Source organism: Volvox carteri (assembly GCF_000143455.1).
Source record: "Volvox carteri f. nagariensis unplaced genomic scaffold VOLCAscaffold_3, whole genome shotgun sequence".
NCBI lineage: Eukaryota > Viridiplantae > Chlorophyta > Chlorophyceae > Chlamydomonadales > Volvocaceae > Volvox > Volvox carteri.
The window spans coordinates 640,120-653,596 of NW_003307546.1; the positions used below are offsets into that span (position 1 = coordinate 640,120).

Consider the following 13,477-nt stretch of genomic DNA (forward strand, 5'->3'; position numbering starts at 1 on the left):
CGTGGGAAGGCAGGCGAGCGATTTGGATATCAAGAACAGCTAACTTGGTTGCACCTTTCGGTGCACTTCGGAACCGGACTCTATAGTTGCATTGTGCAAGGAGGGGCGGTCAAGGCGGCCATTGCTGATATTGCATGTGGCGCTGCAGTACTGAGCTCTCTGACTCCATGAAAAGTTTGGGCTAGCGGCTGGGCTAATCCCTTGTGGCGACTTCAATGACCGCAACGATGACGGGCGTTGACGGCATGGTATTTGTAGTGTGGAAGCCATTTTGGAGGCGCAAGAATGTGACGTGTGACATTGACGTGTGACAAAATTGCAGGCGACGGCAGGGATGCAAGTCTCATGAAGAGACCTACCAATTTTGACCGGCGCCACGTGCGCATTATTACACAGCATTGCTGGCCGAACGCCAGAGTGACAATTTGACATCGGATATTGCATTCGTATGGTGTGTATCGCGGGTCTGGACGCTTGGGACTACTGAGGCTCTTAGCATAACGCCTGCAGCCTTAGATTCAAACGCCATACATTGTGGAACTGCTACTATTGGAGGCAGGTGAAAATATTCATTCCTGTCGTCGCCTCAACAAAGGTTGTGTTTCTCGACAAGCTCTTCCAGCTGCTGCTGCCTAAGGAGAAGTGCAGTTGCCTCCAACCTGCAGCACAAAGGAAGATCCGGATAAGCTGTACCATCGACCCGTTTCAAAACCCTAATTATTTTCTTTCCTACAGTGCTGTCGTACGTGCGAATACACACTATGCAGCTTTTGTAGGCAATGAACACGTCGTGTGTCATCCAAATCAACCATGTCACCAACCTTAGCCGCTCGTTCTCCGCCTCGAGAACTGCAATAGCACCAGCGTCGTCCATCGCGTGTGTTCCTCCGCTCTTATGACCAAGCAGTCTTTCCACCTGTGACCGATGCGCATACACGTTTGTTTCAGGGGGACGCTGTTGTTCAGGCGTAAAAAATGCTTGAACACCAATGCAGGCCGGACGAAACACCGTTTGCTTAAACGAACCTCGAGGAATGCCTGTCGTGCGCGATCTGCCAGCTCGTCATCAGTTTCCGACCGTGCACCCAGCACGGCATCGGCACTAGATCCGCTCATCATAGCCGCTAGCTTCGCTTTCAATTCCGATACCTCCTGTCGCATGGCGCCGACCACAGCTGCCTGCAAGAAGCAAGAGGATACAGGTCACGTGTGCTCCGACAGGCAAGACACGTGCAGGGCCCAATGCAAACGCTGTTGCAGCCGCTTACCCGCGGCATAGGTTTGCCAGGCTCAAAAAGAGACGCAAGCTTAGCTTCTGCCATGATGATATCGTCTGTGAGCCTCGCTACCTCGGTTGCCAAGCCTTCGGTTGGGATAACCCCACCAACGGCTGCTTGACAACGCACCAACGGTGTGACGGATCGCATAAGCCGGGTTGACAATCCTATATGCAATATTAGGACACCACCAATAAGTAAGATTGTGGCGAGAACTTCCCCTTTGAAAGGAGGGACGTGGCAGCGATAATGATGTCAGGCTTGCAAAGGTGCGGGCAAATCCTAGCTAACCTGGAGGTGAGAAGGCCCTGCACCTATGATGAGGGCAATAGAAGCGAAGCGCGGCCATGTGAGTGTTCATGCAAGCTGCGCCTGAAGTCTGGCCCTTAATAAAGGTTTGCAACGAGTCCCTTCTAAGATGGAAACAGCTGAAAGTATGTAACTATAGAGATAACCATGGAAGAAATATTTCGTGAAGACCGTGAAAAACTTTATTGCGTACGAGGCAACTTTCTCGGCCTTCCATCAAGAACGCAACCACCTATCTGTTACCAGCTTCGTGAGACATCATGCCTCTAAGGTACAGAAACAGACATGTTACTTAATATGCAAGGGGAGCTAGCCTGTTTTGTAGGTTTGACAGAGGTAACTGTGGACAAAGACACACACCGAGGCTATGCGAAACGCGTTACTTGACGTTTCGTTGTTTGGATCCTGCCATCAGGGTTACCCTCACATCGACTGTGGACGCCGTGTGGGCCTGTACCGGGCTGCACTTCCTTGAACGACGCCCAGCCGCAGGCAATGGCTGAGACTTACCATACTCAAGCCTCACAGGCTATGGATTTCGGATTTGGTTACCCAGATGGCGGTGCTCTTGGTTTGACGTTTCAAGATTATGGGGTAACACAAGATGTGCACCCCGGCACGCTTCAGTTTAACGATTTCACACAGGTAGGTGTTTAAGTGGATGCCTGCCTTAACGCTTCTCTGTGCGGAATGCAGTTTTAGAGTGCACCCTTGCTTCGTTCTTTCCCAACCTTTTCACAGGGAGTCAGCCAGGCGCTCAGCTGGGGGGCCCCCGTTGGCATAGCGAGCACGGCGCAGCGGCTCGCACAGCAGGTGAACTCTGAGTCTCCCGCGCGGTCGTGCAGGTTCAATTGAGCCAGATACGTTTAACTTGGTCCTAACTCCCATGATGTCTTGAAGGCAGCAGCAAGCTGATGTCTAGTTAGGTAACCCGCCTGCGTCGTCTTAACGTCCCAAACCCAAATTCCTTATCAACCAGGCCCCCCAAACAAGCTTTGAGGCACAACTGGATGGGCTGGCAAGTGGCTTTCAACAGGTACAAGCAGCCACAGGCGCTGTTCGGGTTCTGGTGTCGGGGCTGGTGCTTGTTTGCTGTGTGGGGCTCCGGAGTCCTTGAGCTTGTGCAGCAATGTGAAGGTTACAGGGTGGCAGCCATATCCTGGCGGTTTCCCTTGCCACTGCAGCTACGGTTCCAAGAGGCCTTCGATGAGGCCGAGGAGGAGCCCACGGTGACGGTGCCCGAAAAGCCCCCCGAGTGGGCCTGCGCGTAAGTGGTGCCACCTGATGAGCTTTTGAGCTTCGGGTGTAATTTGCGGCCAGGCATAGTCAGGGCCATCGTAGACTTGCTCACTCGGTTTTGAGAGGTAGGGCGAGAAGGTTCAGCTGTGGTTGCATGCTAGGAGACATGCTGCCGCGTGTTGGGGCCATGCGTGTCAGGAAATCGCATCGGGCTTTGTGCTGCCGCTGCTGGCGGCCACAATATGTAGCGTCGGGTCAGATGCTGCACAACCGCCAGAGCAGATGGGGGCTGTTCGTGCTGAAAGCGTTCGCTGCGCCGTGTCCAATGGCGATTGAAAATTTATATAAACCCCCTTCCGAACCTGCTGGTCCCCGCAACTCCCGCCCAGGTACTGTGGGATTCACAATCCGGCATGCGTGGTCAAGTGCTTAAGTACCAACAAATGGTTCTGCAATGGTCGTGTCCACGGCTCAGGCTCGTGTATCATCTTGCACCTGGTGGGGTAGTAGTGTCGTGGGCTGCAGATGCGGTTGGGGAAGGGATCCAGGAAGGGCCTCCTCTAGCAGCACAAGGGGGTGGGGAAGGACGATGTTGTGATGTGCGGAGTGTTGATCCGTACAATATAACCCGTTGAAACAGACATTGCTTCCTGTGGGCCTGTGGGCCACGAGAAGGATTAACCAGGCCGAAGAACACACGGGGTTGGGAGGCTACCTGCCTGCCTGCCGTCCTTCTGCCAACTTAGGCAGCGGCACTGGGAAAGGCCTTTGCGCATGGCTCCACACAAGGGCTATCCTGGTTGATTGTTAACAGAAGTGTGTGGCCCTTCTTGAATCATCTTACGACTGAGTGACCCGTTCTGCAGTGACCGCAGCACTTCCCCTTCTGAAGAGGGTGCCCCGACCAGCAAAGGATCTCAACTTGTTACCGACTCTAGGTCTTAGCACCCCGTTGTAATCCCCAAGGCTGCATACGAACAGCTAGGCATGAACAGCTAGGCTACCTCTCGCTCGCACCAGGATTAGAGCGGGGCACATATTAAGGACCATGTGTACGTGCGTGCGCAGACCGTTGTTCATGCCCACTAGTCCTTTTAACTCATCTTGCACCAGCACCTCCTATGCGCTTGCTGCGCATGCAGTCTGCATTGGGCGTGTACAAGCGGTGTTTGCAGCCAACTCGCCTTACCATGGCCCCGGCTACACACGCTCAACGTCTGTACGCGTCCGTTCTGCAGGTCAAGAGCAAGAACAAGGAGGTACAGCTGCACAAGGATTCGCCGCTTGGAGACACGGTTCTTGAGTGCTACGCTTCCGGCAGTCGCAACCTGTTTGTGCTTGGCTTCGTGCCGGTGAAAAGCGAGAACACGGTGGTGCTACTAGCACGTGACACGCCGCCCAATCACCCCACTATTCGCGACCTGAACCTGGACCTGTCCCAGTGGCAGCCTATTGTGGAGGACCGCGGGCTGGTGCCGTGGCTCGTCAAACAGCCCGGCGAGCAGGAGCTGCTTCGCGCCAGGCACCTCACGCTGGCGCAGGTTCGTTCCTGGCAATACACCACATGGTATACACTTGGTGGGGTTCATAGGAGATCATAGTCGGCGGTGCAACATGTTCCACCGGCTGTTCGGTCCTTGCGTCCTTATTGGGGCTTCTCGACGGTGTTGCGGATGTTCACACTATACGTGTCTGTGGTGTTGCAGGTGTTGGTAGGCAATCGCAGCGTGATGCTGGTGAAGGGCAGTGTGTAGCTTCCCTGTTGGCTGTGTCCCTAACCTCGCCTGGTGCACGTAGGTGAACAAGCTCGAGGAGCTGTGGAAGACGCGCCCCAACGCAGGCGTTGACGACCTGGACGAAGCTTCGGGTGGCGATGACGGCGCTGTGCAGCCGGTGGCGCTCAAGTACGAGGATTCAGCGCAATACCAGGTGCGCGCAGAGCCGTGCCGCATGCGCTTGGTGCATGGCGTATCTCTGCGTGTCTGTATGTTAGTATGTATGTGTGTATGCCAGGCGAGGGTGCTAGCAAAAACTGCTGGGCGCGGTTTTCCGCAGATGCGGACGGGTCACTCCGTATTGCCCCTGCTATGCCTTCTGCGTGCATTTCATTTCCGATTGCAGGCAGTGTTCGAGCCGCTGGTGAAGTTGGAGGCCGATTACGACCGCGCCATAAAAGAGAGCCAGTCGCGTGATGACATCTCTCTTCGCTGGGACTGGGGCCTTAACAACAAGCGGGTGGCGTATTTTTACTTTCCTCGTGATGATAATGAACTCAAGCTCATGCAGGTGTGCCCTATGCTTGCGTAGAGTTTGCGGAGTGCGCCTGCATGGAAGAGTCCGCAAGGCCACGTCGTGCCGCTGCAATTTTTTTTGTCTGCAATTGGCCTTCGCCAATTAGTGCTCAAGGTACTTCGCGATGCGCTGGGGTTGCAGTAGTGACTTTGGCCATACCGGCATCCCGCCGGCATCGGGTGTGCAGGGCGACGAGCTCAAGCTGCGACACAAGAATGCGGGCAATCGCGGTCCGTGGGAGGCGCTGGGGCACGTGCTGACGTATCAGCAGAGCGAGGAGGTCTGCCTTGAGCTCTTTGCAAATGTGAGTTAGCGCGGGATGATATGCTTTTAGGTGCGGTGCGCTGTGGATACGTGAAGTGTGATGTGTCCAGGTTTTGAAGGGCTGCTTCATGGGTTTCCCTGTGCCGATGGAAGGTTGCGCGGGCTACCGAGGGCGCACGTTGCGTCTAGGTTGCGTACAAGCTCAAGTTTGCCTGAACCTGCAATTGTTACTGCGGAACTTGACGAAGCCCCAGGGACTTGACAAGGTCCTGCGTTTTGGGTTCTGCACTAGCTATGTGGTGGCCTGCCGTTTGCTTGCTATCTGGATTCCGGCTTGAGTAATCACACTGTAGTCACTTGACGAGACTCGTCCACACGGCAGACCCGTCCCAATACAGACATTGCCTACGTACGTGGACGTGGCGGCGACTCCTTCGGAACCTCCGCCTCCCGTGCGCTTCAGTTTCCTCATCGTTATGGCCATCGTGCGATGGGTCGCCTCTTCTTCCCATCCGCTTATCCCATCCCTTTCAATTTGCTACATATCCCTCGGCGGATTCGGTTCTGGGCTTTTGACCTCCGTTGCTGATGTGCGATGCAGAAGTCCCATTCGTTTTCTCCCATCCCTGGCATTCTCCGGCATGATCTGGTGTCTGTGTTCCCTCTGTCTGCTCCCACCGCACTAACGGGCAACCGTGGCACAGGACGTACCCGAGGACTGCACGGTGGGCTATTCGGTGGACTTCGTCTGGCGGGGCACCTCCTACGACCGGATGCGGAACGCATTGAACACCTTCCGCAAGTATTCAGCTTCCATTTCAGGTGCGTAACCCAGGAGCATTGGCGCTGCAGTGGGCAGCAGCCAGAAGAGAGGCTTATGCTGTCGCTTCGCCCGCGAGAGGGGTGTTTACAAGATCTGCACGCTCTGCAAGGTGCACGCTCTGCACAGTGTTTGCGGCGGTTCGTGTGTCCGCATTTCATACACGTGTTGCTGCCACCAAATCCGCGCAATGCAGCTTATGTATCGGTATGCTGAAGGACCTGGACTCGTTGATCGTGGCCCAATGCTTTACCGGAAGAGCTCACGCATGCCTTTTCCGCGTACCGTACATGTCCTTACTGCGGCTCTTCCCTCTCCTCCCCCTTCCCTTCGTAGGTTACCTGTACCACCTGATTTTGGGGCACCCTGTGGAGTCGGTGACGTTAAAAATCCCGCTACCCAAGGCGGGTTTCGCGGTGCCCACCCTGCCGGAGCTCAACCATAGCCAGCTGCATGCGGTCAAATCGGTGCTGCATCAGCCGCTGTCGCTCATCCAGGTGCGTTTGGGATGTTAAGCGGGGAGAGGGGGACGAAGCGGGAAGGTGGGGCTGTGCAGTTGCGCCATGGCGTCACCCCGTGAAAGAGATGCTGGATGGCGTGAATGGGGCCGCATCCAGTAAATCCGCGAAGTGTGCCCGGACCCGTGTACTGAGTTCCGCCGTCTGCCAGGCACGAGAGCCTGGGTGGTTATGGCAATGTCCTCCCCGATCCCCCTCCCGTCCAATCCCGCACTGCTGCAGGGTCCACCTGGCACGGGAAAGACAGTGACCAGCGCAGCCATCGTATACCATCTCGCCCACTCGGGCACGGGGCAGGTGCTCGTGGCGGCGCCATCTAACGTGGCAGTGGACCAGCTGGCACATAAGGTACCTGGACGGGGGAGAGGGGGCTGGGAAAGGCCCAATAACAGGACTCGAACGATTTGTACAACTGCGCGGCTCCATGGCTGCTTTTGGTGCTGTGGGCTGTATTGACTAGACGACTCCTCAGAGCATGGGTGGGGGCCCGAGCAAGGGGCTAGGCTTGCGCGTATTGTGTGTAACTCGCTGCGTGAGGCGGCTGGCCTCCCGTCTAATGCCCTTTCCCTTGGACGTTTGGTACTTCTTTCTTTGAACTTTTTATGTGATTTCTTTCCTCTACATTCCCCTGCATACAGATGGACCAGACCGGCCTCAAAGTGGTGCGCTTGTGCGCCAAGACCCGCGAGGCGGTCGCATCACCCGTGGAGCACCTGACGCTGCATTACCAGGTGGGGTAGGAATCATCGCCCGTGGATCAGGAAGGGTGCAGAGCTGCTCTGGATAAGAGCTAAGATCCTCAAGGACAAATTTCGCATGGGAAACAAAGCCACTTTGCGAAGATGTGAAATGATGCCACGCCATTGCTAAGCTGCAAGCCGTTTGGCGACTTTCTTGGAGCCTGCCATGGTATGGGAATTCCTTGTAGCGCGCTTATGGATGTTTCCTCCCTTCACCTCGCTTCTTCCGGGGACCTCGTCTTGGCGCGCAGGTGACCCACATGGCGGTGCCCGAGGGCGAGCGGCTGCGCAAGCTGCTGGCGCTTCGAGGCGCGCAGGGTGGGCTGAACGCATCGGACGAGAAGGAGCTTAAGAGCTTGCGGCGGCGGCTGGAGATGGAGGTGCTGGAGAACGCAGACGTGGTGTGCACCACGTGCGTGGGCGCGGGTGACCCCCGCCTCGCGAACTTCAGGTTCCAGCATGTGAGTTGGGGGGGAATGACGCTTTACACGAGATGGGTCTCTGTCCCGATCCTTTTGATCCTGGGCGAGAACTCTGGGAACAGGGAGGGTGACCTGAACCTGTGGAACAAATGCCCTGCGGCTGCCATGATTTTTGCAGTTGCATGTGCTTGTTGCCTCCGCGCATGCAGGTGCTGATTGATGAAAGCACCCAAGCTGCGGAGCCCGAGTGCCTCATCCCCATGGTGCTTGGGGCAAAGCAGGTGGGGCCCGTAAGGGGGTTATCATGCGGCTGATTTGTCTCTCAATAGCAACTGGGCGAGGATTGCGGTGGGCTAACCTGGCAGAGCAGGACATGCAGGAAAGAAAGTACCCGTGAAGGCGGAGTTTCCGCAGTAAGGGATTATCATGGCTGTCAAAGATATGGCTGGCTAGACATGATCGTGCTCAGGCTGGCTTGCACGCAAGGCTTTTTTCCTCTTAGCGAGTTGTGTAAGGTGGACTCCTTGCAGTACTGTTGCGTATCCATGTGACCCAACCCAGCTCTCTGCTCCTGTGCACGGTGCGACCCATCGTGCACATGCAAGGTCCCACTTTTCGCTCTTTCTCCGGCTGCAGCTGCCGCACGCAGCCCAATGGGTTTTCCTTCTGCTAGCTAGCCCACATGTCCACAGGTGGAGGACTAGCATGCTTACCGCAAAAGTAAGCGGATGACCCTCACTTCCTTGTCTCCCTGCCATCTGTGATCCTCCAGGTCATCCTGGTGGGTGACCACTGCCAGCTGGGTCCCGTCATCATGTGCAAGAAGGCCGCGGAGGCGGGGCTGTGCCAGTCGCTATTTGAGCGGTTGCGCCTGCTGGGTGTCAAGCCCATCCGGCTGCAGGTCCAGTACCGCATGCATCCCTGCTTGTCGGAGTTCCCCTCCAATACCTTTTACGAGGGCACGCTGCAAAATGGCACGGGCATGGGCGAGCGCCGCCTGGTGGGCGTGGACTTTCCCTGGCACAATCCCGATAAGCCGATGATGTTCTGGGTGCAGCTGGGAGCGGAGGAGATCAGCGCTAGCGGTGAGCGGGAAAGGGTGGGGAGAAGGTGGAGAGACATTGGCATGGTGGGTGTCCCGGATCGGGAAGACGGAAAGGCTGACGACTAACAGGGAAATTCAAAATGCCGTGGCGCGCAATGCCTGCGTTAGCCTCTCTCTTTCCTTTCCTTGATGTCCCTACGTTGCACATACGTTGGTAACCTTTCTCGTGCCCTTCGCCTGCCCCTGGCCCCCAGGCACCTCCTACCTGAACCGGACCGAGGCAGCGGCTGTCGAGAAAGTGGTAACCCGCTTCCTGCAGAACGGCATGTCACCGTCACAGGTGCGGTGGTGTGTCTGCGTCCAACCCTAGCTTTGAAACCGTAAAGCACGTGCACGAGCATAATTTGCAAACGCCACATAAGGAACTTTGACATAAGACGGGTTGGCAAGACAACTCGAGGGTGTTCGCGCGGCCAACAATAGCAGTAGTCAATGCTGACCCTTCTGCAGCGAATGGCTGCGCAGGATCTATAAACTAATAGGACACCGTCCCCTCCCTTACTCTTGGTCCTTTCCTTAATCCTCCCGTCAACGCCCCTAGATTGGCGTCATCACGCCGTACGAGGGCCAGCGCGCACACGTGGTTTCAGTAATGGTGCGCAACGGAGCAGTACGCCAAGATCTGTACAAGGAGATCGAGGTGTGATGCGATAGCGGGTTGGCCAGGTCTATGTTTGCCCGGTCGGTGCTAGTCTGCCCACCTCAAAAGCCTCCACATGGGTGGGGGTGGGTGTGGTTCAGCCCCGCCGTGCATCCACGCCCTGCTTTCCTGCTGGCGGCCTTTCACTTGCACACCCCACACCTTTCCATAGCGCACCTAGCCTGGTTAAACTCTTCTGAGCGTTGATTAGCCTGCGGCCTCCCGGCTTGGGTACCTTCTTCGATAGCCATACCAACGCTCGCTCTTATCATCCTCGTCTCCCCGCTCCGTCTACTATTCCTCAGTCTGTGCCCTTCTGTGTTGACCCTCATCTTTTGGGCCCCCATGTCAGCCAGCAGCGTCGTAGAGCGAACGAGATGTTTCTTAATGGCCCATCTACATCCTGATGTGGGTTCGACATCCTCTTACCAGAGACTCCCTCGCCACCCCTTCTCGCTGCGTTGCCAGGTGTCCAGTGTGGACGCATTCCAGGGACGCGAGAAGGACATCATTGTGCTGTCGTGCGTGCGTTCCAACGAACATTCCTCAATCGGCTTCCTGTCTGACCCGCGCCGCCTCAACGTGGCGCTCACCCGCGCACGCTATGGGCTGGTGGTGCTGGGCAACCCTCGAGTGCTGTCTCGTCAGCCGCTCTGGAACAGCTTGCTGCAGTACTTCAAGGAGAGCGGCTGCCTGGTGGAGGGGCCGCTCACTAACCTGAAGCCCTCTATGGTGCAGCTGCACAAGCCCAAGCGGGTGAGCAACACGCGGATGCAAGGAGTGGACATGGCTTGGGGGACGAGGGATAGGAGGGAAAGCGGGGGCATGGCACAGGAACGTCGGGGTAGGTGGTATTGAGAGGTGGAACAGGGGTTACTGGGGCTGGCTTGATTGTTACGGCGAGAAGATGTCGGATACTGATACAAGCGTTGGGGAAGAGGCTGCTGGGGGAGGGACTGCATGCAACAGTGAAGTCATACAGCTCTCGGTAGCATAACCAGCGCTATGTGGTCGGGGCCTTAGCCTTAATGTGTGTGTTACACCTTGCTTTGCCGCATATGCGGTCATGTCTGCTGTTCCCAACGCGGCAGGTCTTTGACCGCGGGTCTTTTGGCGTCGGCACGCTGACCACGAACCGGTACCAGCCCCCGGAGAAGGTGGGCGACCCACTCCCCAGCAAGGCCACGCCGCCGTCACAGCAACAACAGCAGCAGCCTCAGGCGAGTGGCCTGCAGATGACGGCGACGGGCCAGACCGGGGCCGCGGCATCGGCTAGCGGTGCCGGAGCTGCAGCCAACGGCAGCGGCGGCGGAGGCGCTGGCAGCATGCGGTACTCCGGGCGCGCCACGGGCGGTGCGTCCGGGGCGGCGGCGGTGGCGTCCTCCTCCGGGCGGCTGAACGGCACGGCGGGAACCGGGTTGCTGAGTGTCGGGAAGGGCTCGACGCAGACGTTTATGCCGTTCGCTATGCCGACGTACAGCATCCCAGCGGCGAATGGCCGGGCGAAGGTAAGAAGGGCTGCGTATCGACAGGAGACGGGGCTGAAAAGCCATGGGGTGAGGTGTTCGCCCGTTATCAAACGGATAGGCCGTGGAGGACTGGGGAGAAGGGGTATCACGTCGTTGATGGCCGATATTAGGTGCGGCTGCCCAACGCAGCATATTCCCCCAGGTGTCGCTTGATCAACCACATGTGGGCAACTGGGCATACATACCTCCGTAAGCTTTACGGCCCTGGACACGATCCAGCATCACGCATACTGTTACTTCCGTCTTCGCTTGCACTGCCGTAGATTTGGCTTTGTCCTCAGCCAGATTACAGACCTTAATGCTCGGTGCCTTAGCTCGTCGGCCCTGCTTTCAACCCACTGCAGGGCATCTCCAGCAGCCGACCCGACGCATCCGCTGGTGCCTCCCAGGCCGCAGCTAATCTCTCGCTGCCGGGGCCGCTCTACACGCAGCCGGCCGGAGGCCCCGATAGCGCCACTCAGGACCTGCCTGCCACGCAGCTCGCATCCCAACTGCTGTCGCAGCTGCCCGGTGCTGCCAGCGTTGCCGCCGGCGGCCGCCCGGCTGGCCTGCCGTTCGGCTTCACGGCGGAGTTTAGCCAGACCAGCTACGGACTGGGGGGTGGAGCGGACGACTTCAATAGTCAGATGGATAGCTTTCTGCTTAGCCAAGGCTTCAACGAGACGCAGTTCCTAGACGCGGCGACGGGAGAGTACGGGGGCTTCGGGTCCGCAACACAGGTAGGATGAGTTGTGCGTTTGGTTGTGCATTCGCAAGGCGGGTTTGAGGTTAAGGCGTGTGCCTTCCGCTATTTTTTGCACTCGTGTGTGACAACTGTTGGTCAAGGATTGGATGCAGCTCAGGAGGCGATTATAGCTTTTTGCCTTTCGGTCGTGTCGAACAGGCCTGGCCTTGTGCCCTCGACATAGCCTCATTGTTCGGAACGTTCTGCGCCCTATGCTTTTTCGTTGGATTCGGGCCCTCTTTCTGTGACTCTTGCTGTCGTTCATTTGTGGGCCGTTTTGCAGGACCGGTGAAATGTGTCATAAGATTAAGACAACGGCATGGCGGCGGCAGGTCTGGCATGAGCTTTCTGCAAATGGTTTCTCAAAGCTTTCTTCTGCAGCCGTCCTTCGGCCCGCCACTGCCTGCTCTTTCCTTCACATCCGCACCAGAAGCTTAGCTGCTTGGGTCACCTGGCGAAAGGGGGTGCCCCATGACACCCGAAACGCGACCGCCCAGGTCCCAGCTACTGTTCAGCGAGTACAGGACCATGCCAGTCTTCCTCACGAAGAAGCAGTAAGCGGTTCCCCTGCAGCACGGAGTGCACCCACATGCAGTGCACCCCGCATCGCATCGCGCGCACCGGTAGTGCGTCAGCAAGCAGCGGCGTGTTGCCCACTGGATGTCTCTCCGCCGAGGAGGACCCGTCGGCGTGCGCTCCACTACTTCGGGAAGCGGGGATTGCGTTTATAGCGGCCACATGCGGGTTATGTGGAGCGCGGATATGGCAGTTGCGGTGTCACAACCATCAGCCCCGGAAATGTACATCCGTGCGTCACAGGGTTCCATTAGCATCTTCTGTTACACGCGCGGCCAGGGCCCATGCTGCTTCCGTGCGTCGGCGCAGCAGGCGAGGTGAAGCCTCCTATGGGCTCCTCAATCTGGCCTCCATGCCTCAACCACGGGTACCAGCAACTGCGTCGGAAAACCACTGTCAAAAGCCGCCGTAGCGGCCCCTTGAATGGAGTCGATGGCATCCACAAGGGTGGCAGTGCTATATCCACGCAACGTAACCTGATGTCGCGTAACTGCGTGTATGGCGGTTAAAGCTTCAGCGTCGTCCGAGCTGTCGTGATGTGGCAGCTCCGGCAGCTAGGACTCTCACTGGCCTTGGCGGATCATGGCTGCGCCGCCTGTATGCATTCAGGTGCAGGTGATGCAGCAGGTCCCGGCCATGTGACTCGATATAGAAGTCTCGTCATTGGTTGCAACTAGTGACTACTGCAGCTCTTCCGCTGCTGGTGACTTTGGTGAGTGCCTCCCGGTCTTTTTGTTGAACCGCTTCGGACTGCTCTAATTACCGGTTTGGCCGTTTCAAGCCATCAGATATCAACGCTCCATTGAATTGGGGCCTGGGCATGGATTGAGTGTGTTGTTGACGGTATCGGAAGCTGGGATGGAAGGCCTTCACTGGTGCATGTGTAGGCAGTTGACCTGGCAAAAGTGCGTGGATTTCGGCCTAGTGACAAAGGACCAAGTAGGATGAATGCTGTCCATTTAACAACAGTATGCACAAGTTGCGCGATAAGAGTGAGCAGGAGAGGGGCAGCATGTGTACAC

General features: G+C 57.2%; 2 protein-coding genes across 2 annotated transcripts; one reads left to right on the top strand and one right to left on the bottom strand.

Annotated features, from left to right (window-relative positions):
- Nucleotides 1-586: 586 nt before the first annotated feature.
- Nucleotides 587-1,322, bottom strand: VOLCADRAFT_115948 (uncharacterized protein; the record flags this gene model as incomplete). Its single annotated transcript, XM_002946489.1, has 4 exons — nt 587-659; nt 822-916; nt 1,027-1,179; nt 1,269-1,322. 4 exons carry the CDS (start codon nt 1,320-1,322, stop codon nt 587-589), a joined length of 375 nt encoding a protein of 124 aa, XP_002946535.1.
- A 207-nt stretch (nt 1,323-1,529) lies between these two features.
- Nucleotides 1,530-11,134, top strand: VOLCADRAFT_86581 (uncharacterized protein; the record flags this gene model as incomplete). The annotated part of the gene is made up of 22 exons (XM_002946325.1): nt 1,530-1,626; nt 2,002-2,231; nt 2,328-2,399; nt 2,771-2,853; nt 3,215-3,323; nt 4,064-4,366; nt 4,532-4,561; nt 4,623-4,754; nt 4,947-5,111; nt 5,305-5,421; nt 6,086-6,203; nt 6,538-6,698; nt 6,942-7,067; nt 7,358-7,450; nt 7,711-7,920; nt 8,091-8,162; nt 8,518-8,601; nt 8,654-8,966; nt 9,181-9,266; nt 9,528-9,626; nt 10,095-10,382; nt 10,718-11,134. Coding segments are annotated over 22 exons (3,405 nt in total), but the record flags the coding sequence as incomplete, so codon positions are not given.
- Nucleotides 11,135-13,477: the final 2,343 nt, after the last annotated feature.